The sequence below is a fragment of the Cnephaeus nilssonii genome (genome assembly GCF_951640355.1).
Source record: "Cnephaeus nilssonii genome assembly, chromosome: X".
Taxonomy (NCBI): Eukaryota; Metazoa; Chordata; class Mammalia; order Chiroptera; family Vespertilionidae; genus Cnephaeus; species Cnephaeus nilssonii.
In genome coordinates, this window is record NC_137071.1 from 68,387,619 (window position 1) to 68,412,338 (window position 24,720).

Here is a 24,720-nt window from a genome sequence, read left to right on the forward strand (position 1 = left end):
TTTATGGTGGGAGGGAGGGGAGAATATGACCCAAAGTCCAGGCGAAAGTAACACTTGCAATCAACAAAATCAGCTGGGGTTCAATTGTCTTCTACCTCTGCTATCAGGCCTTGCTGTAGTCATAGCATTCTAAAATGATTTATGGCTATTTTCTGAAGAAAGGCTCCATGGACTTTGCAATTATTGTGACTTCTGAAGTTCTTAGGTTCCTTTTAAAAAATTATCTTTATTAAAAGTATTACAAAAGTTCCCTTCCCCCATTGACCTCTTCCACTCTGTTTCTGCCCCCCGCCCAACCCCACCCTCAGGCCTTCATAATACTATTGTCTGTGTCCAAGGACAAAGCATATATGCATATAAGTGCTTTAGTTAATCTCTTACCACCCACTTCCCTCTGAGATTTGTCAGTCTTTTCGATGCTTCCATGCCTCTAGATCTATTTTGTTTGTCAGTTTATTTTGTTCATTATATTCCACATATAAGTGGGATCATGTGATATTTGTCTTTCTCTGTCTGGCTTATTTCACTTAGGATAATACTCTCCAGGTCCCTCCATGCTGTCTCAAAGGGTAAGATATTTTTATAGGTGCATAGTATTCCATTGTGTAAATGTACCACAGTTTCTTTATCCACTCATCTACCGAGCACTTGGGCTGTTTCCAGATCTTAGCTATTGTAAATAGTGCTGCTTATGAACATAGGGGTGCATGCATTCTTTCTGATTGGTGATTCAGGATTCTTGGGATATATTCCCAGAAGTGGGTGAAATGGCAGTTCCATATTTAATTTTTTGAGGAAACTCCATACTATTTCCATAGTGGCTATACCAGTCTGCATTCCCACCAGCAGTCAACTAGGGTTCCCTTTTCTGCACATCTTCGCCAGCACTTGTCGTTAAGTTCAGAAAACAAAACTGAATCCAACCAAAAAAAGAATGCCAGAGAGTCAAGTCTTGAGAAGCACGTTCTTGTCCTTAAATGTCTGCCCCAGACCAAGTAAGTTGTTGAAGATACAAAGGAGAGACTAAATGCAGATTATGGTCCTTATTTCTATAAGTCAGAAATTTTCTTTGTTGAAGTAGAATTGAGCCTTCCTAGGATCCAGACTGGAGTATTGGTGACAACATTTACGCAGGCACTTTTCCAAAGCCTGAGGACCACATAAAAAGACTCCCACCACAGACCTGCAAGAAAAGAATAGTTGGCTAGACTGTAGTAAAGGCTGCAATGTTGTTAGAATGGAGAAATGAGGAGGTCTCTGCTACTGACAACTCTGCATAGAAATTCAGTTGTTGACACCCTTCTCATATTCTTCATAGTAGTTTTCTCACTTTTTCTTATAAGCTCCAAATGAGCTTTCAGCCCTTATCACACTAGGTACTCAGCCTTGCCTATTCTATTCACAAGATGTTCAGCTGTAGTGCCCTGTAGTTAAGTGCTAGCTAGACTAGTGAGCCAGACTGCCTGGGTTAAAATCCCAGCTCAGACACTTGTCCAGCTATGTGACTTTGACTTTAGGCAAGTTTCTTAACCTCTCTGTGTTTCAGTATTTGCCCCCACCCTATAAAATGGTGATAAAAATAGTACCCACCTTATAGGATTGTTTTAAGGTTTAAATGAAAAACATAGCTGCCATTAAAGCCATTTGTGGAAATGAATTGACCTTCACCTGCCAACTGTTCCTGAAATTTATCTAACACAGCTTAATCTCCTCATCAGAATGTCTGACCTCAGGGCACCAGGTTTTCCTGTATGCTCTAGCATGTTTAAACACCTCCAGAAAGACTGAGGTCAGGTCATCAGCTAACTAGATAATACACCCCAAATCCTTGCTACTTTGAGGTCACTAAGCCAAAAGCAATGCATTTGAACTGTTCCAGTTCTATTTCATTTGGTAATACAAATCAGAACTGAGTCTCCTTGCCTCACTATTTGAATGGGGGGTTGTGGTGCAGCAAACATATTCTCATCAATTATGAGATCATGACCCTTATTTGGCTGAAACCCCAGATGGAATTTCCTCAGTTTTAAGCAAGAATCTAGGAATGGTGCAAATAGTTTCTTCCCCAGAGGTCTTTTCCCAAGAGTATTCAACATACCATAATGCCTTTCCTAAACTCTAAATCTGTAAATTCAACTAATGGGAGGAGAATACACTTACTTGGGGTGGATGGTAGCTATTGTAGAAAACTCTTTATCCCACATAGGTCTCCCAAAGAAAGTTTTGTGTTTCAGACCTGTCAAGATGTCTGTGGCTTTGTCAAAGTTTAATGCTGCATGACCAGCCTGGAGTCAGAGAAATAAAAAGTTAGAAAAAGAAGGTCCTGATAGCTGTCTCTTCCTTCAGCCACTTTTAAACTTGAATGTGAGGGTGAGAACAGGTAGGACACACAAAAAATTATTTCCAATCAGCACATGCTTCTTTTGTCTGACATTCAGCTTGCATACAACATGGGAATTAGTGTGTTTGAACTCACAATGTTGCTGTCCCATCCGGTGAGGAAGAGACGGAAGTTTAGAAACCCAACTTTGCCTAATTCCTCCATCTCCTGTTCCAGGGAAGCCAATAGGTCATTGAACCAGGCAAAGGCACCTGTCTCCCTGCAGATCCAGTAGAAATATATCTGGAATCACCAAGAGAGAATATAGCCTTATTAAATGCCCTTTACAATGTGCATTGTGGTGACATGATTAGGTAGATATACTGTATCTTTGTTGATCAAGTTTAGGGTGACCTGAGAAATCACCTCTACAGAACAGCAGACCTTAGGCAGCTCAAATGTCCAGAGTCCTAACAACTTCCCTTATGGAGAAAGACCACCCACCAATGTCATTTTTGTTTCAAGGTAATTTTAAACTCCAAATTGAAAATGAAGACCCTATTCTTATGGTCAATCTGTAGAAGCAAATGCCTTGGCTGAGAGAAGTGATCACTTGCTCTCATAACTCCAGGGAGGGGTGCTCTCTCATCAATTGTAAAGAGCTTAGCCCATGAAAGCAATGGACCTGTCAGGCCCAGGCCAGATGAAAGGTGATATGAGGGAGTGTACCGTTTGTGTTTTGAGGTTGTGATCTGCATGCCGGAATTTGTACCAGATGGACTTCAAAATGGAAGCAAAGGGGGTGACCCCAATTCCTGCTCCAATCAACATAGCCACTTCATACTGAAAAACATCCTCACTGACAGTGCCAAAGGGACCATCCACCTCAATCCTGGCAGAAGACACAAGGCAATAGGCAAGTGAAGTCTCACCTCCACCCCCAACCTCAAACACCCTCCCAGAGACATAGCAGCTCCCATGGCTGATTTCAGCCTGTTTTGTTTCATTATTATTATTATTATTTTCTATTGTAACAAACATAAGGTTCAATGAGGAATTGTATTCTCATATTTGCCTGTCTGCATCCTGGTCTGGGTCTCTGCAGCTCTCTAGGACCTACCTGGGAATTGGTGAGTGCTGTTGTTCAAAAGCCTTTATGAGATTTTCTGTCCAGTCCCCTGCTGCTCGGATATGAATGGAGAAGAAGTCTTCCTCCGGAGCAGAGGTCAGAGTAAAGGGATGCCACTCCAGGTAGGAGATTGAGGGGCAGTTAACAAAAATATACTGTCCCACTTCCATGCTGAAGCCACGCTTGATCATCTGCAATTCCAAAACTTTGGATGGGTGCATGACAACCTATGAATGAGGCACAGAGACCAAAGGAGGCAACTTCAAATGGTGACAGGAACGGGTAGATAAAGTAAATTAATAAAGCTGAAGGGCTGGTGACAGTGGTGAACTGTTAGCACAAATGCTTTCTAAAGGGAATAGCAGTTACTTAGTTCAGGCAATGGTTATACTATGGAACTGACAGCGTTATGAGGTTGCCTGATTCTTCAAGAGAAGCCAGAAATGTAATTTTTAATGTAAAAGCCTCCATCCAGATTTTTAAGTGTTAGCAACTAATTCAAATTTCTAAACAATGAGTGTGTGGGTCAAACAAAACATGTCTGTGGGCTACATCTGGCACAGGTTGCCTGTTTTCAGCCTCCGACATAGACCCATGTTGATGATTTCTGCTAAACCCCTCTTCCCATAGTTCTGTCCAGCACTGGAGGAACTGAAGTATGTTACCCCCAAGATTGTTTAACAACATGGCAATTTATTCCTATAATCGGGAAGATGAAAGTGCATATGTTTTACCTTGGTAATTATAACCTGTTGCTGGGAGCGATAAAATCGGAGGATCCTTTCAAAGATATAAAGAACACCTGGTGCAAGGATCCACTTCCAAGACTTCAAAAAAAACAGAGTACAGAATAAGGTTACACATTAATCTCTTCTTTAGGATTTATTTGTGTAGCAGTCCATTCCTTCACTCAATAAATATTTATTGAGTTCTCTGCTGTGTATCATTATTAAGCCACTAATTTCACCAAACCTTGAGGACACAAATGAATGGAATAAACTACAACAGTTTTTTTGCTAATCTGTTACTCATAAAACAGATCACTTCCTGAAATTTTACAGGTCTCACCAGGAAGCAAAAGAAAAGCACAGAAAGTGCTAGTATATGGTAAATACAGGGTGTCCCCCCAAGGCGTATATATTTTTATACATTTATAAAGTCAGTGTTTATTAACATACAGTTCATTTTCAACAGTTAAAAGGAAATTGAATTGTCAGCTCTTAAAGTGTGTATACATTTTGGGGGACACTACTTATATGTAACTTAATTTTCAGAATCTAAGACTGTTTTCCAGGATAGCTTGCCCAATCTGAAAAACCAACAGAGAAGGTAGATGTGAAATTGAAGCAGATGATTAAGAACAAAACAAGCCCTAGCCAGTTTGGCTCAGTGAATAGAGTGTCGGCCTGCAGAATGAAGAATCCTGGGTTTGATTCTGGTCAAGGGCACATACTCCAGTGGGAGGCAACCAATCAGTGTGTCTCTCTCACATTAATGTTTCTCTCTGTATGTCTCTCCTCCCTTCTACTCTCTCTAAAAATCAGTGGAAAAATATCTTCGGGTGAGGATTAATAACAACAACAAAAAAAACTGCCCTGGCAGATAAGCTCAGTGGTTAGAGCGTTGGCCCCATGCACCAAAGGGTCACAGGTTCGATTCCCCAATTAAGGGCACATACCTGGGTTGCAGATTCAATCCCCGGCTCCAGTTGGAGCTCATGCAGGAGGCAACCAGTCAATCTCTCTCTCTCTCTCTCTCTCTCTCTCTCTCTCTCTCTCTCTCTCTCTAAGTCAATGGAAAAAAAATATCCTCTGGAGAGGTTTAACAACAACAACAGAAAACTAACACAAAAGGGAAAGTAAGTGGCTGACACTATTGGTAACAATGTATAAAACTTGATACTTATCTATCACCTCTTTTCTCAGGTGCTCAAAACACCTAACATGGTAATATACTTTTTTCTTTTTTAATCATCACCAGAGGATATTTTTTCCATTGATTTTTAGAGAGAGTGGAAGGGAGGGAGGAGGTGGAGGAGAGAGAGAAGCATCAATATGAGAGACACATCAATTGGTTGCCGCACACATCCTGTCCAGGGTCGGGGATGGAACTGCCACCAAGGTACATGCCCTTGACCGGGAATTGAACCCGTGACCCTTTGGTCTCTGGGCCGACGCTCTAACCACAGAGCAAAACCAGCAGGGCTGGTATTATACTTTTTATCTTGTCTACATGTTTGTTTGTTTTTAAAGCAGCCTTTTTATCCCTGAAATCGTTTTAAACGTAGCAAGTTGCTTCCATATCCACAGGAGCTACCAAAAATGTATTTTCTAGTACTGCTAAGTCATGTCCTTTCTTGCACAATTGTTCAAGCGTAATACATCAGAACTGTGTGCAATGAGGTTTCTCATGCTGTTTCAGGTAAATAACTTCCTTAGGTCTCTCTGGGGAGAAAATGGGCAGAGATGGAGCTAGTGAACCTGAAAGGGGGCATTATACAATTTGATGCTACTTCTTATTTGGGAAAAATCCCCAACTGAATTCAGAAAAACTGAAAAAAAAATTAAGAAATGACTATCAACAATGTGGAAAATTTTTTTGGCCTGAGAACTAATCAGAGAAATGAATAATAAAACTAAATAGCATTTGAGCCCCTCAAATTGAAAACTGCTTTAAACAATAATGCCCACCATTAACTGGGATGCAGAGAAATGGACACATTCACATGTGCAGCTGGTGAAAATTAATAGCATCTTCCCAGGGAGCAATTTGGCAATACATCTCAACATCCTGGAAAGCATGCCTTCTCTTTTACCCAAGAATTTCACTTCTAGGAAATGGAGCATGAAGAAATAATTAAAGTGTGCATAATATTCAAGTATAGTGATGGCCACAGTATTTACTAAGAAAAAAAATAACAATAATGGTATACCATACAGATTTTTTATCAATACCAAACTGTCTTTTTAATTTCTCTTTGTATTGAAATATCATTGACATATATTATGTTAGTTTTTTAGGTGTACAACATAATGATTCTATATTTGTATATATTGCAAAACAGTTATCGCAGTAAGTCTAGTTAACATCCATCACCTTACATAGTTACAAAAGTTGTGTGTGGTTTTTTTATGATGAGGACTTTTAAGATCTGCTCTATTAGCAACTTGGAAACATGCAATACAGTATTATTAACTTTAGTTACCATGCTGTACATTACATTCCCAGGACTTATTTATTTCTAACTGGAAGTTTGTACCTGCTAACCACTTTCACACATTTTGCCCACCGTTCATCCCCTGCGTCTGGCAACCTTCAATTTCTTCTCTGTATCTATGAGCTCAGGTTTTTTTTTAAATTAGGTTCCACATATAAGTGAGATCACATGGTATTTACCTTTGTCTAACTTATTTCAATAAGCATAAAGCCTTCAAGGTCATTAAAAATGACCATCTAGAAAAAAAATGGTATACTGTACAACTTTTTAAAAACCGGTGTTTCAAAAGAATATTTGACAACAGAGGAAAACCTCCAATGATATAGATGAAGGGAAAAAATTATTACATCTAAGTGGTAGAACTCTATGAAATTTTTATTTTTCTGTAAATACGTTTTTACATTTTTCCGAACTTTCTACAATAAACATGACTTCTTTTTATAATTTTTAAATGGGGAGAATGTGAAGAGAGTATTTTTTTAATGTTTATGGAAGAAACAAACTGGTATATTCAAATAGATAGCAAAACTGGTATTCTTTCCCTTGGGGTATTATGTAACCAATCAAGCAACACTTGAGTTTTAAGTATCCCTACAAATAGGCCAAATATATCTTATCTCAGGTAATATATGGGGAAAAGATAGATGTTGATGTGCAATGTGAAACCAGGGATTAACTGCCTTAACTAGTAAGTGGCTGATCAAGCTTTATAGGTTTCTGTTTTTAAGGGCTTCTTATCAAATAATACAGAAGGTCTCTGGTTACTTCCAAGTTCCTATGACTTTTGAAATTAAGTGTGCTGTTAACATATGCCAGGGATGTCCTTTTAAAAATATTTTAATAAGTAATACATGTAAGTAACATGTACACTGCACAAAATTCAAAAGTACAAATCTCCCTTCCATCCCTGCTCCCCAGCTCTCCAGAAGCAGACAATCAATGTTATTATTTTGTAAATTCTTCTGGAGAATATGCATTTAAGTGATAATATTACATTAAAATTCAAATGGTAGCAGACTATACACACTGCCCTGATGTTGTTTTCATTTCACATCTTTAAATTTTTTAAATTTTTCAGTCCTCACCTGAGTGTGTGTGTTTGTTGTGTGTGTGTGTGTGTGTGTGTGTGTGTGAGAGAGAGAGAGAGAGAGAGAGAGAGAGAGAGAGAGAGAGAGAGTGCGTGTGTGTATTTGATTTTAGAAAGAAAGGAAGCGAGAGGGGGAGAGAGAGAAACATCAATGTGAGACAGAAACATCTATGAGTTACCTCCGGTATGCACTGGGGATCAAACCCGCATCTTGGGCAACCTGTATATACCCGCAACCTGGATATATACAGCATCCAGGGTTCATTTAACATCTTAGAGACTGCTCCATATTAGTACCTATAGAGCTGCTTCTTTCTCTTTAATGGCTGCTGAAAACTCCCATAATTATAGGAAAGTCCCATGATTTAACTAGTCCTCTATTGATGGGCATTTATTTCCAGTATTTTGTTCTATCCAGCACTGCTACAATGAATAACCTAATACATGTTAACACATATGCAAGTATATTTTTAGAAAAAAACTCCTGGAAGTAGAATTTTAAAATTTGATAAATATTGCCAAATCACCCTTACAAACAGTTGTATAGGTGCACACGCTCACCAGCAGTGTGTGGGAGCATTGCTAACACAGCATATGAGCAGACTTTTATGTCTTTGCTGATCTGTTTGTTTAAAAAAAAGTATCTTAGTATAATTCATTTCTTCCACTATGAAAAAACATTTACCATAATTTAATATATTTAAGATTAACATATATCGTCATTTCTTCTATCTTCTATATCTTTTTTTTATCAGGTTGTTAGGCTTTTTCTCATTAATTTGTAGGAGTCATTTATTAATTAGGAAATTAGTTTATGGTCTGTAAGTTGTAAATACTTTTCCTACTTAGTACTTTGTTACCTGTCTTTATTATTTATGATGGGTTTTTTTGGCTACAGAAAATTATGTGTGTGTATATATCTATATCTATATCTATATCTATATCTATATATATATCTATATCTATATCTATATCTATATCTATATATATAAAGAGGTAATATGCAAATTAGGCCAGGACACCATAACGGGTCACGACAGGACAGGAGGAGGTTGCGCACGCAGGTGAGGCCCAGAGCAGAGATGGAGACAGAGACGGGGGGCCTGCCCAAGCCGGTGCAGCAGCTCCAGTGGCCTGGAGCAGACACAGGCAGGGGCCCAGGGGGAGCCTGGGGCTGGCCAAGCTGCCGCACTGGTTCAGGCAGCCCCAGAGTGGATACAGGCAGGGGGGCTGGGGGGGCCTGGGACAGAAGTCAGACGCAGGTCCTGGCCGCCCGCAACACCAGTCAGGCCTGACTCCCATGGCGGCCCATGGGGTGCCTCCTCACAGGAGGCAGGGCACCTCCTCGTGCAATTTCAATTGCGCGCTGGGCCTCTATTATAGTATATATAAAGGATAATAAATTTCAAATTTATTATGTTTCCTTTTCTGGCTTTGAGCTTTTTGTAAATCTTATTCAGAGAATATCTTTATTAATATTCCAGTATTAGAAAAAAATTTTCCATGTGGCTTTAGGGTGCTTTATGATTTCTTTTTTTAACATTTACATTATTGATCCATGCATCCTTGATCCATATTTTAATGTAAAGTGTGGAATTAAGATACAGCTTTTTCACCCTAGATGACTATCCTATTAATCTAAAAATATATTGAACACTTTTATCTTTTTCACATTGATTTTAAATGCCAACTTTAGGGAATTTCTTTAGGTATTTTTCCCTTTCTAGATGAGGACTGAGCTATTGCTCTTCATTCTGCATCTGATTTAAAAGCTTTAATCATCCTCAGAGCACTTTGAGGCATCACAAATTAACCTTTCCCTTCCATTTATTTTTTCAATCTAAGATATTTTATGAGCAAACCAAAGTAAGCTATAATATCCACATAATTACACTGAGGCACACCTTGAGTTCCCTGGAACCCAATTTCTTGATCATCAGCATCTAACAATAATTTCTAAGCATATTCTTATAACACTAATGAAATCCAACCTTAAGAATGCTTTTTTTAAAATGTTGAACTCATAGAAAGAGAGTAGGAAAGTGGTTAACCAGGGTCTAGTGGTGGGAGTGAGGGGTCTGGAATGGGGAATGTTGGTCAAAGGATACAAACCTTTAGTTATAAAATGAATAAGTTCTGGGGATCTAATGTACATTATGGTGACTATAGTTAATAATACTGTATAGTGTACTTGAAATTTACTGAGAGTAGATCTTAAGCATTCTCACCACAAAATAATTGTAACTATGTGAAGTGATGGATGTGTTAATTAACCTCATTGCGGTAATCATTTCACCAAGTATATGTATAACATTCATCCACATTGTACACTTTGAATATATATAATTTTATTTGTCAATTATCTATCTACACTAATAAAAGAGTAATATGCAAATTGACCGTACCTTTGCTATGCCCACTGCCAATCAGAGCGAACAAGATGGCGGTTAATTTGCATATGCTGAGGGAGGGAGGAGTGAAGAAAGCAGAAAGCAAGGCGGCTGCGTAGGCAGGTGGCGGCGCAGCTGTGGAGCACACGGCCATGGTAGCCTCTGAGGCGGTGGTGGCAGTGGGCGGGGCGTGGCGGGTGGTGTGTGCAGCTGCAGCGGCCTCGGAGGCGGTGGCGTGCAGTGTGCACAACGGCATGCGCGCAGCCACAGCGGTGGCGGCGGCAGCAGTGGCGGTGGGCGGGGCGCACAGCGGAGGCGGTGGGCGGGGAGTGGCAGGCGGGGCGGGGCAGGTGGGTGGAATGGGGCTCGCAGCTACAGCGCATGCGGCTGAGGAGGCGGCGGCAGCGTGCGCGGCGGGTCGGGATGCTCAGAAGCAGTGGCAGCACGTGGCCACAGAGGCAGCTGCGTCAGTGGGTGCAGAGGGTCGGGAGTGCGGGGCAAGGCATGCAGCGGCAGCGGCTGTGTCCTCTGCGCTGCTGCGGAAGCAGAGGTGGCCACAGGCTGGGTTGGGTGGGTGGGGGGCACCCCGCCCATCCCGCCCACCCCGCCCTGCCCCACCCGCCACAGCAGGAGAGTTGTGGGGGGCGGGAGAGGTGGCCATGGTGGGAGGGAAGCCCACCAGAAGTCTTGCAGGAATATTCCTGCAATGGGTCCCTAGTATATATATAAAAGCCCAGCAACCGGAATGGCGGAATTACCAGAATGACCGGTGGCTATGACACACACTGCAGCAGCCAACCAGCCTGATCTGGGCGCCGATCGCGCCTCCCCCCCCACCAGCCCCCAATCAGTCCCCAATACCCTGATCGGGGGCAGGGCCAGCCGATCAACTGCCTGCAGCCCCTCCCCCTGGCTGCCCTCCCCCAATTGGCCCCCCCCACCCTGATCAGGGGTGTGTCCAGTCGGCCAACTGTCCACCGCCCTCCACCCTGCTGGCCCGGCCAATGGGCCCCCATCAGGGTGGGCCAGCTGGACCCCACCCATGCACAAATTTGTACACCAGGCTTCTAGTATTTCAATAAAGCTTTAAAAAAAATAATGCTTTTTCCTGCCCCCAAAAAACATTGACTGGGATTTTACAGCTAAGTTTTGGGACAGTATAGTTGTTAAGAACACAATCTTTGGAGTCCGAAATGCCTGGACTTGAATTTCAGCTCCACTGGTTACTTACTGTGAGAGCTTTACAGTTTACTTCATCTCCATGAATCCTAGTCCTTTTGTCTCAAAATGGAGACAGAAGAAGTACTTACTTCATATGTTATTGCTATGCATAAATGGAATCATCCATATTACACAGCAAACCTGGCCCATGGTAAACACTATTCATAACATGGGCTATCATTATTGCCTTTGGAGAGGGTTTCACAACATGCACTAACCATTAGTCATTCCTCTTCAGGGTGCTCTGCTAATGCTAATCCCCTAGTCTGTTGCCAGCGATATTGGAGTTCCTTGATAGTAGGAATTTTGTGGATATATTGGTTGAACTAATAATGGTAATAATAACAATACAAATAACAGCTCCTAACAAGAGTCTATCCTTGTCCATAGGATTTTTACCTCAGCGGAGTTCCCTTCAAATTGGGGACTCTTGCAAGGGAAATCATGATCATCCCACTTCTCGAAAAACTCTGCACATCTATGAGGATGACTCTCCTTTATGCTTTCTTCTGTTTGACCCCGGACAATCCCACTGAAATAGATGAAGAAGGACAGTTTAGGCAATGAATTATGCAAGGTCAGGGCTAGAGCATGAGAAAGGAGTCTGAGGACCTTACCCAATGCCGTGAATTCCTAAGCCGATGAAGTAAATGATAAAAATATGATGTGTATACCAGAAGACCTCAAAATAACTCCTCCGGATAAACTCCATAGATGAAGTCACCATGAGAACCAGAACTATTGTGATGATCACTCCAGTGAAACCAGGAATGCTGGTGAGTGTCATATATATCACTGTCTATGAAAGGAGAAATGTCAGCCTGACACAATATCCACCAAGGATACCATGCTTTTCCTGTTTGTGACCAAAGCCCAGATGCTTTGCCATTGAGTCAACTCACCATGTTTGCGGACTGCATGGGATTTAGCCAAGAATCCCCCTCTTTTTCTTGATGAGATAGGCTGGAGAGAACAGAAGCAAGGGATCCATCTGTGGCCTGTCGGCTTCTGCCGTATCGTTCAAAGTTAAACAGGTGTGCAATGATGTGAATAGCTAAATGGAAAGATGAAAAGGATTGTGAGAAGTGTCCCAGGAGCATCATGGCAGGCATACCCCACTAGAAAAGGAGAATACTGTATATAGTGTCTAGCAGAATGCCAAGTCCACAAAAGGTGCCCAATAAACCTTTATTATAGAGAGACCCAAGACCTTTTATTCATACTCCCTCTATTCCCAAAAGAATAGAATGTGAGTTCCATGAAAATAGGCCTAAAACAGTGCCTGGCAAATAATGCCGGGTGTAATATACATATTTTTTGAATGACTACTAGTATATGCATGGATGTAGGAGACTTAACTCTGAATGCCCGGAAGCCTATAGTTTCTTGGTTTGCCTCAGTTACCTGTGTGTAGGCAGATCATATATGCCACCAGTTTATGGAAGGTGAGGTTGTGATCCAGTTGCTTTCTCAGAGTACGCCTGCAAAACTACAAATATAAAGTGATGGAGGTCAGATTTCTCCCAGGCAGCTTTATGAAATTCACCAACCCATAATCAACATGTCTTACACAGAGATGCTAATACTCACCCACCCTTGTCTATCCCCTTGGCTACCAAAGGAGACCTCTGGCTTCCATTCCTAGGGCCTGGGTGTTGGCTGTCAGACTAAGGAGTCCAGGGTCTTTTTTTTTTATCTGTAAGTCTTTATTTATAAATCATAAATGATGCATACTTCAGAGTGGTTGTGAAAATTAAGAGAAAGTTACATTTTACACTATAGTCATTTCCCATCCTATTTCTCATTTCTTTCCCTAAAAACCCTGTGATGTGTTTGCTTTTTTCCCTATAGATTTAGTTTAATTGAAATACTTTATAAACTGATGTTCAGAAGAATGCCCTAAAGGAAATACAAGATGTACTGCTATTCAGAAAAAAAAACTATTGTTCTTTGACACTTTACCCTAATTCACTTGTTTGCCCCATTTCAGTGTTCTAAGTCACCTTCTTTAATGTAAAAGTTGACCTATGAGTGGTTGGGACTCACTGAGCAGGTGCCCCTCAGGAAGGACAGCAGATTCCGACACATGGGAAACAGGATCAGCATGCTGTTAAAATTCAGGCAGCGAGCAGAAGCTCTGGCCCAGGCCAATGCCGACTAGAGCAGAGGAAAGAAGATACCATCAGCTGCTTCATCTCAGAATTTATTAGGGAAGTATGAGTCCAGTCCATTTGTCTGAGACCTGGAAATGGGCAGGCTGCAGCTTCCTCCCCTCTTTCTCAGTAGCTAGGACAATCAGGCCAGGCTCTCTGTTTGCAAATGACCGACAATTTGCTGAACTTAATATTGAATTGAGAAATTTCTGTGACAGTGATTTGGAAATGTTTGACTGTACATTTATCAATATGAAAGATAACAGGATTTAATGATTCCATGTTAACAAACACATTCTATGGATGTAATACTTTGCAACTAGTATATTGCTTAATGCACTCTATTATTATTTTGTTGTTTTCATTTGCAAAACAATCTTGAGGATCATATACACTCTTATTTCATTTTAAATAAAGCTTATACATTTAGAGCAGTGGTTCTCAACCTTTTTAATGCCGCGACCCTTTAATACAGTTCCTCATGTTGTGGTGACCCCCAACCATAAAATTATTTTCGTTGCTACTTCATAACTGTAATTTTGCTACTGTTAATGAATCATAATGTAAATATCTGTGTTTTCCGATGGTCTTGACCCACAGGTTGAGAACCGCTAGCAGGGTCGCCTAAGACCACCGGAAAACACAGATATTTACATTACGATTCATTAACAGTAGCAAAATTACAGTTATGAAGTAGCAACGAAAATAATTTTATGATTGGGGGTCACCACAACATGAGGAGCTGTATTAAAGGGTCGTGGTGTTAGAAAGGTTGAGAACCACTGATTTAGAGATATAATTGAAGATGGTGACTGTTTTTTCTCTTTTCTGTATTTTCTAATGTAACAATTATAATCATGTAATCTATATATATAAAACCCTAATATAGCCGAAACCGGTTTGGCTCAGTGGATAGAGCGTCGGCCTGCGGACTGAAAGGTCCCAGGTTCGATTCCGGTCAAGGGCATGTACCTTGGTTGCGGGCACATCCCCAGTGGGGAGTGTGCAGGAGGCAGCTGATCAATGTTTCTCTCTCATCGATGTTTCTAACTCTCTATCCTTCTCCCTTCCTCTCTGTAAAAAAATCAATAAAATATATTAAACCCTAATATGCAAATAGACCGAATAGTGGAACAACTGAACAACCAAACAACCGGTCACTATGACGTGTGCTGACCACCAGGAGGGCGCGCACGGAACACGCCAGGCGTTGGCAGCAGGCGGCAGAGCACGAAACATGGCAGGTATCGGCCGTACGGGGATGGTGGAGGCGAGCGGGGGCGCCAGACCAAGGCGGGGCACCGGTCGCTGTCATCTGGTGGTTACTGAAAATTCTTTGCTCCTGTGCACTGCCATCCCGCCCGGCACTCACACCTGTTGTCAGTGCCAGAGCCACCGCTCGCACCTGCTGCTGGCACCTGGTGCCAGCCCCAATCACCCTTCAGGGCTTCTCCACCTCCCCCTGCTCCTGAGGGGTGATCAGGGTCCGTCTCTCATACCCACTGCCAGTGACAGCCCTGCTCACACCCGCTGCCAGTGCCAGAGCTGCTGCTCACACCCAGTGCCAACGCCAGCTCTGCGTTGTCAGCGGGTGCAAGTGGGGCCGGTGTCATTAGCACATGGGAACGATGGTGGCAGTGGGAGCTGGGCAGCTGGCAGACAGGGGACCAGGGGTTGTGGCGGGAGGGGCTGGGCGGTGGCACAGAGGATGGGCCAAGACCCGCCCCTGTGCCCACTGCAGCCTTGCGGCCCACAGTTCCTTTCAAGGTGCGTGAATTCGTGCACTGGGCCCCTAGTATTCATATAATAAAACAATTAAAATATAACCTCTTATATTAAAATGTCTTTAATAATTGAATAAAGCCTAGGCAAAACTAGTGAATCTCTTAAAGCAAAAATGTTAAACTTAGGTAGAGATTTGAGAAGGGACAACTTCTTAGAATAGAATTTCAAACTGATTTCCTTGGGTGACCAGGCAACAGACATCAAGATCAATCTGATCCAGCAGTAGAAGCTGCTAGAAAAGGAGACAAGGAATCAGTTCTTCAAAGAAGTATTTAGCCCAGAAACAGGCTTGATTAGGTATATACTGGAAAGAGTATGCTCAACTCCATGGTAGCTAAATCCAATTTATCTCAACTCTGTACAACTGGTTTTTGAGTCGGTTCCATGTACTTGAAACTGCAGGCTATGGAGTATGACCATCTCAGAGCAGCCAGGCAATTACTGTTGCAGTTCAGCTGACTGGCTGTCATTACATGTGTGCCTGTCAATGACTTACTAAAAGGAAGAATATGGGTTAGAGTTAACAATTTCCCAGCCTTTTTTTTTTTTTTTTTTAGTAATCTTTTTGGCTCAAAAGCTATTTTTCCATACAACCTAAACCTCGAGTAATGCTACATGTGTTTAATAAGCCAGACAAGATCTCCCTCACATCCATAATAGTTTACAATGTCAGGCAGTGCAATGAACAAGAGCTGCCCTACTCTTTTCCATTTCTGGCTCCTTCATATGACCTGTGTTTCTCCCTCAGCTGAATCACATTCTGACTGTTTTTGATAGAAACAGTTTGTTCCACTTCTAAGTAAATTTTCTCTGCTCATCTCAAAGATCCTACATTTCCACATTGGTTCCCACATCTTGCTTATTTAAATCACAGAGGTTTCTTAAGGCTAAAATTGGCAAGTGAATTAAAAATACAGGACTTCAATTTCAAAGCTCCATATTTTGTGAGGGCCATTTGTATAGGATGAATCCTTTTTAGAATAAATCGCTTTGATGTTGTTGTTAATCCTCACCTGAGGATATTTTTTCCATTGATTTTTAGAGTGGAAGGGAGGGGGAGAGAGAGAGAGAGAGAAACATTGGTGCAAGAGAGACACATTGCCCTGACCAGTTTGGCTCAGTGGATAGAGCGTCAGCCTGCGGACTGAAGGGTCCCAGGTTCGATTCCGGTCAAGGGCATGTACCTTGGTTGTGGGCACATCCCCAGTGGGGAGTGTGCAGGAGGCAGCTGATCGATGTTTCTCTCTCATCGATGTTTCTAACTCTCTATACCTCTCTCTCTTCCTCTCTGTAAAAAATCAATTAAATATATTTAAAAAGAGAGAGAGAGACACATTGATTGGTTGCCTACCAAATGTCTCTTTCCCCACTCCCCCCGCACCCCCCAGGGCTGAGAATCGAACCTGCGACCCAGGTACATGCCCTTGACTGGAAATCGAACCCACGACCTTTTGGTGCGTGGGCTGACACTCCAACCACTGAACCACACAAGCCAGGGCTAGAACAAATCTTTTTTCCCATTGCAGCACACCGAAATATCCCAAATTATGTTCACTTTTCATCATCAACACTAACCGATATTCTAATTAAACTGCTGCTGCCTTTAATGCCTCATTGACTATGGATTTAAACTCCTTCCTCTGCTACGTATTTGCTCTACTTCATACTGAATCAAATAACTCTGCATTTTCCTAGAGGGAGCACAAGTTTAAGAAATATCCTATGGAATGATTAAATAAATTATGGCACATCAATGCCATGGAGTGTTATGGTTCTTAAAAGGATGAGAGCTATATGCAGTGCTATAGGTGTAGTAATTGTTTTTAATAATCAGCCTTCGGGGGAGACAAGGGTCTTTATTTCCAGCATTTGCCATGGTGTAAATACTCCCACTATGGCAGATTTCAAAATACCAACTTGATGTCATTAAACGCCACTGAATGCTGGGTAAGAGATGTACACAACTGGCTACTGCAAGCTGGTATAAACTGCTTCCAGCACTTCACCTGTCACATAGCGGCATGGAAAGATATCTGCGATACACTAAGTGTGGGAAGAAATTTCCAGCCAATAACTACAACGTGATCCTTTTTTGGTTAAAAAAAATTTTTTAATGATGTGTCCTACTTATGTGTTTATCAAAACTCATAGAATGGTATACCAAAAAGAGCAATCTTCCTCAAAAACAAAACAAAACCCATATGTCTGATGCATTTGTGAACATCTCAGTGTATTTATGCACACTACACACACACCAAATTATTAATAAATGGTTATATTTGGGGAATGCAATGGAAGGGTAATTTTCACATTTATACACTTTTCTGTCATTTGATCTCATGAAGCATTATTTAGAATTGATTTTTTAATAGAGAGGACCTTTAAAAATGAAATACCCACAGGAAATCATCATGATTCATTTTTCTGTTGCTGACTTTTTGATCATAAAGCAATTCAGCTCTTAATAACTAGTCACATTTATTGCATCATTCTCTTAATAAAAAGCTATTTTTAAAACAAATTAACACTTCCTTTGGAGTTATAGTTTCCAAAGAAGGATCAAGAACCAACATTTAAAATGGAAAACAGCAGGGTAAAAGAAACCGTGAACAGAACATTCAAATTAATTGTGATCTCAACATGGATCCTTTGATTATGGAGAGAAAAGAAGGATTTTTTTAAAGGATAAACTATCTTTAAACGTGTACATTGGGTGGGTCTTTGTGAAAAGCTAGTGGAAAAGGCAATGTCAAGCCCTGGCGAGTGTGGCTCCAGTGATTGAAGCATCTTCCCTTGCACTGAAGGGCCTCCAGTTTGATTCCCAGTCAGGGCACAGATTGTGGGTTTGATCCCCACCCAGTCAGGGTGCATACGGGAGGCAACCGATTGATGTTTCTCTCTCAAGTCTATTTCTCTCTCTCTCTCATTCTCTCATTCTCTCTCTCTCTCTCTCTCTCTCTCTCTCTCTCTCTCTCTTTCTCTCTCTCCCCCTTCCTCTCTCTCTCTAAAATCAATTAAAAACATATCCTCAGGTGAGGATTAAAAACAAAGAAAAAGGCACTGTTAAGATGAAAGTGATTTAACCAACCCCCTCACCTGTTATTATTGAATAACAGACCATAAGTAGCAGTCACATTTCCTTCTCTAATCAGGTAGTGGTCAGATTGATGAGCCTGTGAGAGAGCCATTCTCACCTTCATGCTTTCCCCTGAAAACTTCCACACCAATGCGCACTACCCACCCCCTTTCAAGTGTACAACTTTATAATATGACAACTGGATACTCTTTTGTGTGCTCACCACCTGAAGTCAGTCTTCTGTCATCATGTATTTGACCCCCTTTACCCACTTCATCTTCCATCCTCCCCCACTCCCCTTTCCCGCTGGTAACCACCATTCTGTTGTCTGTATCTATGGATTTGTGGGGTTATTTCTTTGTTTCTTTGTGGGTTTTTTTAAAAATATTTTTTTATTGATTTCAGAGAGGGAGATAGAGATAGAAACATCAATGATGAGAATCATTGATCAGCTGTTTTCTGCATGCCCCCTACTGGGGACTGAACCTGCAACCCAGGCAGGGGCCCTTGAACAGAATCGAACCCAGGACCCTTCAGTAGTCCACAGGCCAACGCTCTATCCACTGAGCCAAACCAGTTAGGGCTTTTGTTTTGTTTTGTTTGTTGTTTTATATACCACATATGAGTGAAACCACATAGCATTTGTCCTTTTCTGTCTGATTTATTTCACTTACCATAATACTGTCAAGATCCATCCATGTTGTTACAAATGGCAATACTTCACCTTATGGCTGAGTAGTATTCTCTTGTACAGATGTACTACATCTTCTATTCTTTTTTTTAAAATATATTTTATTGATTTTTTACAGAGAGGAAGAGAGAGGGATAGAGAGCTAGAAACATCGATGAGAGAGAAACATCGACCAGCTGCCTCCTGCACACCCCCCACAGGGGATGTGCCCGCAACCAAGGTACTAGCCCCTGACCGGAATCGAACCCGGGACCTTTCAGTCCGCAGGCCGACGCTCTATCCACTGAATCAGACCGGTTTCGGCTACATCTTCTATTCTTAATCTGCCACTTCCCCAGCCTCCTCCATCCTGTTACTCTGACCTGACCCCACCTTTATGAAGGCCTTGACTTCTGCAGCCCCACTCAACCCCACACACCTCTCTTAGTATCCCTGTTTGATGGAAGTTATTTTTTCTGTGTGATCATCCACAGCGGTAGTTTTGTTTATTTATTTTTAACCAGACTCTTAAAATCATAAACAGGAGTCCATAAAACAGATAAAGCTGCTTTGGTTGAAGTAGGGGCAGAGGCAGGAGCCTTCCCCTCACACCCTGTAGGAGCACCTATTTCTGTGGAAACCAGTTTGAAAACCACTGCCTACTAGTTTATTGTTTGTTTTCATTAATGGGTCTGGGGAATGTGCCCCAGATAGGGCTGTTAGATTTAGTGAACAAAAATACAGAACACCCGGATAAATTTCAACATCAGATTTAAAAAAGGAACAAGGTATCACCCTGATTTCCGAAAGTTCACATTTTGCCACTTAGCTTTCGCAAAAGATCTACATTAGTACCTTTTCTGCTAACCGAAAAACAAAAAACAAACAAAAACAACCCAAAGAGGATTGTTTTGATTAAAAAAAAAAAAAAGGTTAAAAGAGAAAATAGTGTTCAGCATTTGTTTTGCAGTCAGCTCTTATAGAGGCAAGTGTGCACCCTGAGCAGTGGGTGGCCTCGCTAAACCCCTTCCCAAGAGCTACCTCAGCACCAAGCCCCCATAGCTTTAAACTGCGCCTGTGAGCACCTATGCTTGATCCTGATTCATTAGGTGCATCTGTTAGCAAGGTGTGTCCTAAAATATCAGAGTTCATAAGAGTGTTACACTTAGCATAAAACCAGAATGTAATTAAGCATATTTGGTATGATTTGGTAGGTTATTTTGAGGGTCTAGAAAGGCTCAAAAAGTTTTCCATATAAATTAATGGTAATTGCTTCTTTGATTTATGCCATTTTGACTTGTAAAAGATTTCATAGGAATGCTCTACTTTCAGATTGTGGGAGAAACCTATAATTTTTTTAGTACAGCAGATCCTAGAATAAAGGCATCTATCTATATCATAAAAGGCCTGTGGTCATGATACTGTAACGGCATCATGACCAAACAACTAATCACCAGGAGATTCATGGAGCACCTCTTGCGGGCGGGGCTCGCGCGGGGCTGGGGGTGGGTGCCTCGCAGCCAAGAGGGTGCAGCAAGGCAGGCGGCAGGTGGGAGGGGGCGGGGAGCGTGGCGCAGGTCCCCAGGTGGCGATCGGAGGTGCTCCCACAGCAGGGGGAGAAGCGGGGGGGGGGGGGGGGTGCATGCGGCAGCAGGAGGAGGCAGTACGTGGGGGAAGGGCATGAGCTGAGAGCGTTGCGGGGTGCTGACAGCATCCACGGAGCTTGTGAGGCGTTGCAGGGTGGTGGACATGGCCCTGATGGCAGGCTAAGCCTAGGGGACCCATATATATATGGCTAATATGCGAAGTGTCCCCTCTGGAGTTCAACAGTAAGTTCGATAGCTCGCTATGATGTGCGCTGACCACCAGGGGGCGGCGCGGAACATGGCGGTGACGCGGAGCAGTGAGGGAGCGAGGAAAGGAAGAGACAGGGAGGTGGGGGAACCTGATTGGGCCCCATCGCTGGCCAGGCCTAGGGACCCTACTCATGCAGGAATTTTGTGCACCAGGCCTCTAGTTTAGTTATAATGTTGATGAGCTGCCATAGGAACTTAACACTTGTTTATACCAATTAGCCTATGGTAACATTGTTTTGCTTGAAGTTGTAGAACCAATTGATGATGATATTAAGTGAGGACTTACTGTATACCTATGAAATATTTTGAATACTTATACAAAAAAATATTTGTTATTTTTCTGGAATTCAAATTTAACTGGGCATCCTGTAATTTTTCTGGCAACCCTAGCCCTAGAGGAAATCAGGAAATTGGGTCTCAAAGGAGCCAGGGTCAGAGATAAGAAAAATGCCTAGTTTCCTCATTACAACTATGATACTCACCCCCAGGATTTCTCTTGTGTAGTAGTACTTGTCCCCCTTCTCATATGACAGGAAGGCATGCACAAACAAGAAAACATTCAGCCCCAACCAAATAACCTAGAGGAAGAAAAAAAAGCAAAGAATAAAGTGAAATTTGGGTATGGGCAGCAGGAGATAGGGGGTAGGAAATAGTGTCATCCTTTGGCTATTTTGTGTTTAAATATTTTAATTTCATTTTTAAATACATTTTTACTGATTTTAGAGAGAGAGAAGAAGGGAGAGAGAAACAGATGATAGAGAAACATCATTCAGCTGCCTCCTGCATGCCCCCTACTGGGGATTGAGCCTGGAACCCAGACCTGGAATCAAAACAGTGACCTCTTGGTGCATGGGAGGACACTCAACCAACTGAGCCACATCAGCCAAGATAGTCTGTTTACATTTTAAATGAATACAGTCTTGCTAGTATCTAACTTACTTTCAGAGTGAGTTAGAACTTTGAAACATGCATTAGACACTAATGAGCAGGCTCAGCAAACCAAGATCCATCTGGCTCACCATCTGTTTTGTATAGTCTACAAGCTAAGAAAGGTTTTTATATTTTTTGTTTTCACATTTTTAAATACCAGTAGTTGAAAAAACATCAAAAGAAGAATGGTATTTTATTGTATGAAAATTATATGAAATTCAAATTTCGGTGTCTATAAATAAAGTGGTATTAGAATTTAGCCACACCTACTTATCTCTATATTGTTTGTGGCTGCTTTCGTGATAACAGCGAACAAGTTGAGTAGTTGTGACAGAGACCTGCAAAATCTAAAATGTGTGCTACCCAGACCTTTACAGAAAACATTTGCCAACTCCTGAAGTAGAGCATTTAAAATATTACCTAAAAGAGTGCAATCAGTGAATAGTGAATTTCTAAAGAAACAAAGAATAAATTTAACAGCTGTAACAATACTCATCTGAAAAGGATTAAACCATTCCAGATGGGCTGGCCTCTTTAATTACACCCTGACACACATTTTCCTGTTTTTAGATTGTGAGTCTCTTTTTAAATTAACATATCATTGCTTTGGACTCATTTGAGCTCTTAAGACTGCTTTTGTCTATCCCAAGGTCTGTCTCTGCATTGGCAAAGGGGGAAATTTGGAACCCACTGCCCACTGCCTTGGAGATCTATCAATTGGACTCTAGCCAAAGCTTGGAGGTGCTAATTTGTAATTGATCAGGACTCCTGGCACTAGAATGCCTGCAATACTAGTATATATCCCTAGCCCCAGGATGGATCAGAACCATCTCAGCCCAGAGTAAAGGGCCTTTAGTCTCAGACATTGCCCATTCAGATTCACTAGATCTGGACCGCTCACACACCTCTAGCAGAATAGTGATTTAATGGATGATATTGGAGTCAAACTCCGTGGGCTCAAATTCTAGCTCCACTACTTTTTTTTTTTATCTCTGTAATCTTAGACAGAAATGTGATTAACTTCTCTGAACCTCTGTTTCTTCACCTGTAAAATGAGAATAATAACAATATTTACCTCACAGCACTGCTGTGAGTCTTACATGAAATAATTCATGTGAAGTAATCAATGCAATGATTGGTGCATAGTAAGAGTTCAATAAATGTTGGCTACAAGAGTTGCATGGTTATCAGACTGTCTTTACCAATTAATTTCTTCCTGCATCCTTTGCTTAGAGACCCTTTCCAGAGATGAGTGTCTTCCAGAGACTCTTTGACCCTAAAGAAAAAGATGATGAAAGCCACAGATATCTCAAGATTCAGAAGATAGAGGAGATAAACTAATTTAGAGGGAGCAGAAATATTTCAGGATCTGAGAGGGACAGAGAGGCCCAATAAAAAAAAATTGTAGGTAAGGTGAATGATGAAATACAGTGACATCTGAGAGTAAAGAATTCCATTTCCCATGGTGACTATCATTTCCTCTGCTATGAATGGAAAAGAAATAACTCTCCAGGGGAACGTGATTGCTCTCCACACCTTTTCCCCTGGAGCACCTGGCAGTCCTGAGAGACCCAACGAAAAAAACAAGAGGAAAGAGAGAACCCTAGAAGGAACAATGACATGAAGATCCAGGTATGTGAGAAAGGACACAGGGAATCCGAGGCTCAGAGGTGACTCAGAAACGAAAGAATGAGTCAGGAAAGGCGTGTGCGTGTGTGTGTGTGTGTGTGTGTGTGTGTGTGAAGGTTCTGGCCTGAACACTGGGGAATGGGGTTGCATAATGATTCTGCAGTCAATTCTGGGTCTCATTTTCCCTTGTAAAATCAAGGAGTTGATATAATATATATGCACTATGCAATGCCATAGTCTCTACCCCCACATGAGGCTACTAATCACTTGAAATACGACCAGTCCTGTTTGAGATGTGCTGTAAGTGTAAAATACACAACATATTTCAAAGACTTAGTAAAAATACCAGAATATAAATTATTGTATTAATATTTTCAATATTGGTTACATGTTGAAAGGATAATCTTTTTGATATATTGGATTTAACAAATATATTGCTAGAAATTAAATTAAATTCACCTTTTTCTTTTTTAATGTAAGTGTTAGAAAATTTAAAAAATCACATATGTGGCTCGCATTATATTTCTAATAGACAGTGCTGTGCTGATTATCTATAAGCCTCTAAGATCAGCTCTAACTCAAATGTTCAATGATTTTATGAAATCTCTTTTATTGCTTTTAGAGAGAGAAAGGAGAGGATATATATATATATATATATATATATATATATATATATATATGTTATTTATTTCACTTATTTATTCATGTAGTGGTTGCTTCTTATATGTGCCCTGACCAGAGATTGAACCCACAATCTTGGTGTATTGGGACGGCACTCTAAACAATTGAGCTACCCAGCCAGAGCCTTATGAAATTTTGATGTAAGCACTATAGGAAGGATGGAGATAATAGAATGCTCCATGGCATTCTAGTTAAAAGTGAGATGGAAGAGAAAAAGAGAAGACAGGAAATGAAAACAGGTTGAAATTTCAAATACTTGTGGCTTAAGAACACATTATTGTCTCTTTACCAATCAATTTCTAGAGTTGGATTTTTTTCCCTTCTCTAAAGTGGTGAATATATTGTACACAGAAGAGTAGATAAAGCATAGAGTTGGAATTCTAACTGATAACTGGCCTCAATGAGCCCAATATTGGCATGTAATCTTTCCCTTTCAAATAGCTTTACAAATATGAGCAAACAGAATGTCTCCTTACTTTGTTAAGATTAATTAATAGGCAGTTAAACATCACTTACCAGAACCAAAACTGAGAGCCAATGGTTAAGCAACCAGTTTGCCATTCTCAAGAGGTGGTT

The 24,720-nt window shown here is 41.3% G+C and overlaps 2 protein-coding genes across 4 annotated transcripts in view; one reads left to right on the forward strand and one right to left on the reverse strand.

Annotated features, from left to right (window-relative positions):
- Nucleotides 1-3,198, forward strand: part of CSTF2 (cleavage stimulation factor subunit 2) — a 36,420-nt gene extending 33,222 nt beyond the window's left edge. Inside the window, exon 14 of the mRNA XM_079765208.1 lies at nucleotides 3,065-3,198. The gene's annotated coding sequence lies outside the window, so the exon portion shown is untranslated. The remainder of the gene's footprint in view (nucleotides 1-3,064) is intronic.
- Nucleotides 611-24,720, reverse strand: NOX1 (NADPH oxidase 1; the record flags this gene model as incomplete). Of its 3 annotated transcripts, XM_079765212.1 has the most annotated exons (13): nucleotides 611-1,183; nucleotides 2,161-2,285; nucleotides 2,477-2,623; nucleotides 3,050-3,212; nucleotides 3,441-3,676; nucleotides 4,184-4,276; nucleotides 11,764-11,896; nucleotides 11,982-12,163; nucleotides 12,267-12,418; nucleotides 12,769-12,853; nucleotides 13,411-13,521; nucleotides 21,387-21,482; nucleotides 24,661-24,720. In XM_079765212.1, 13 exons carry the CDS (start codon nucleotides 24,703-24,705, stop codon nucleotides 1,057-1,059), a joined length of 1,695 nt encoding a protein of 564 aa, XP_079621338.1. In that variant the 3' UTR covers nucleotides 611-1,056. The 3 variants fall into 3 exon arrangements, with proteins under 3 accessions (XP_079621338.1, XP_079621336.1, XP_079621337.1); XM_079765210.1 differs by lacking the exon at nucleotides 13,411-13,521 and having other exon boundaries at nucleotides 24,661-24,705; XM_079765211.1 differs by lacking the exon at nucleotides 2,477-2,623 and having other exon boundaries at nucleotides 24,661-24,705.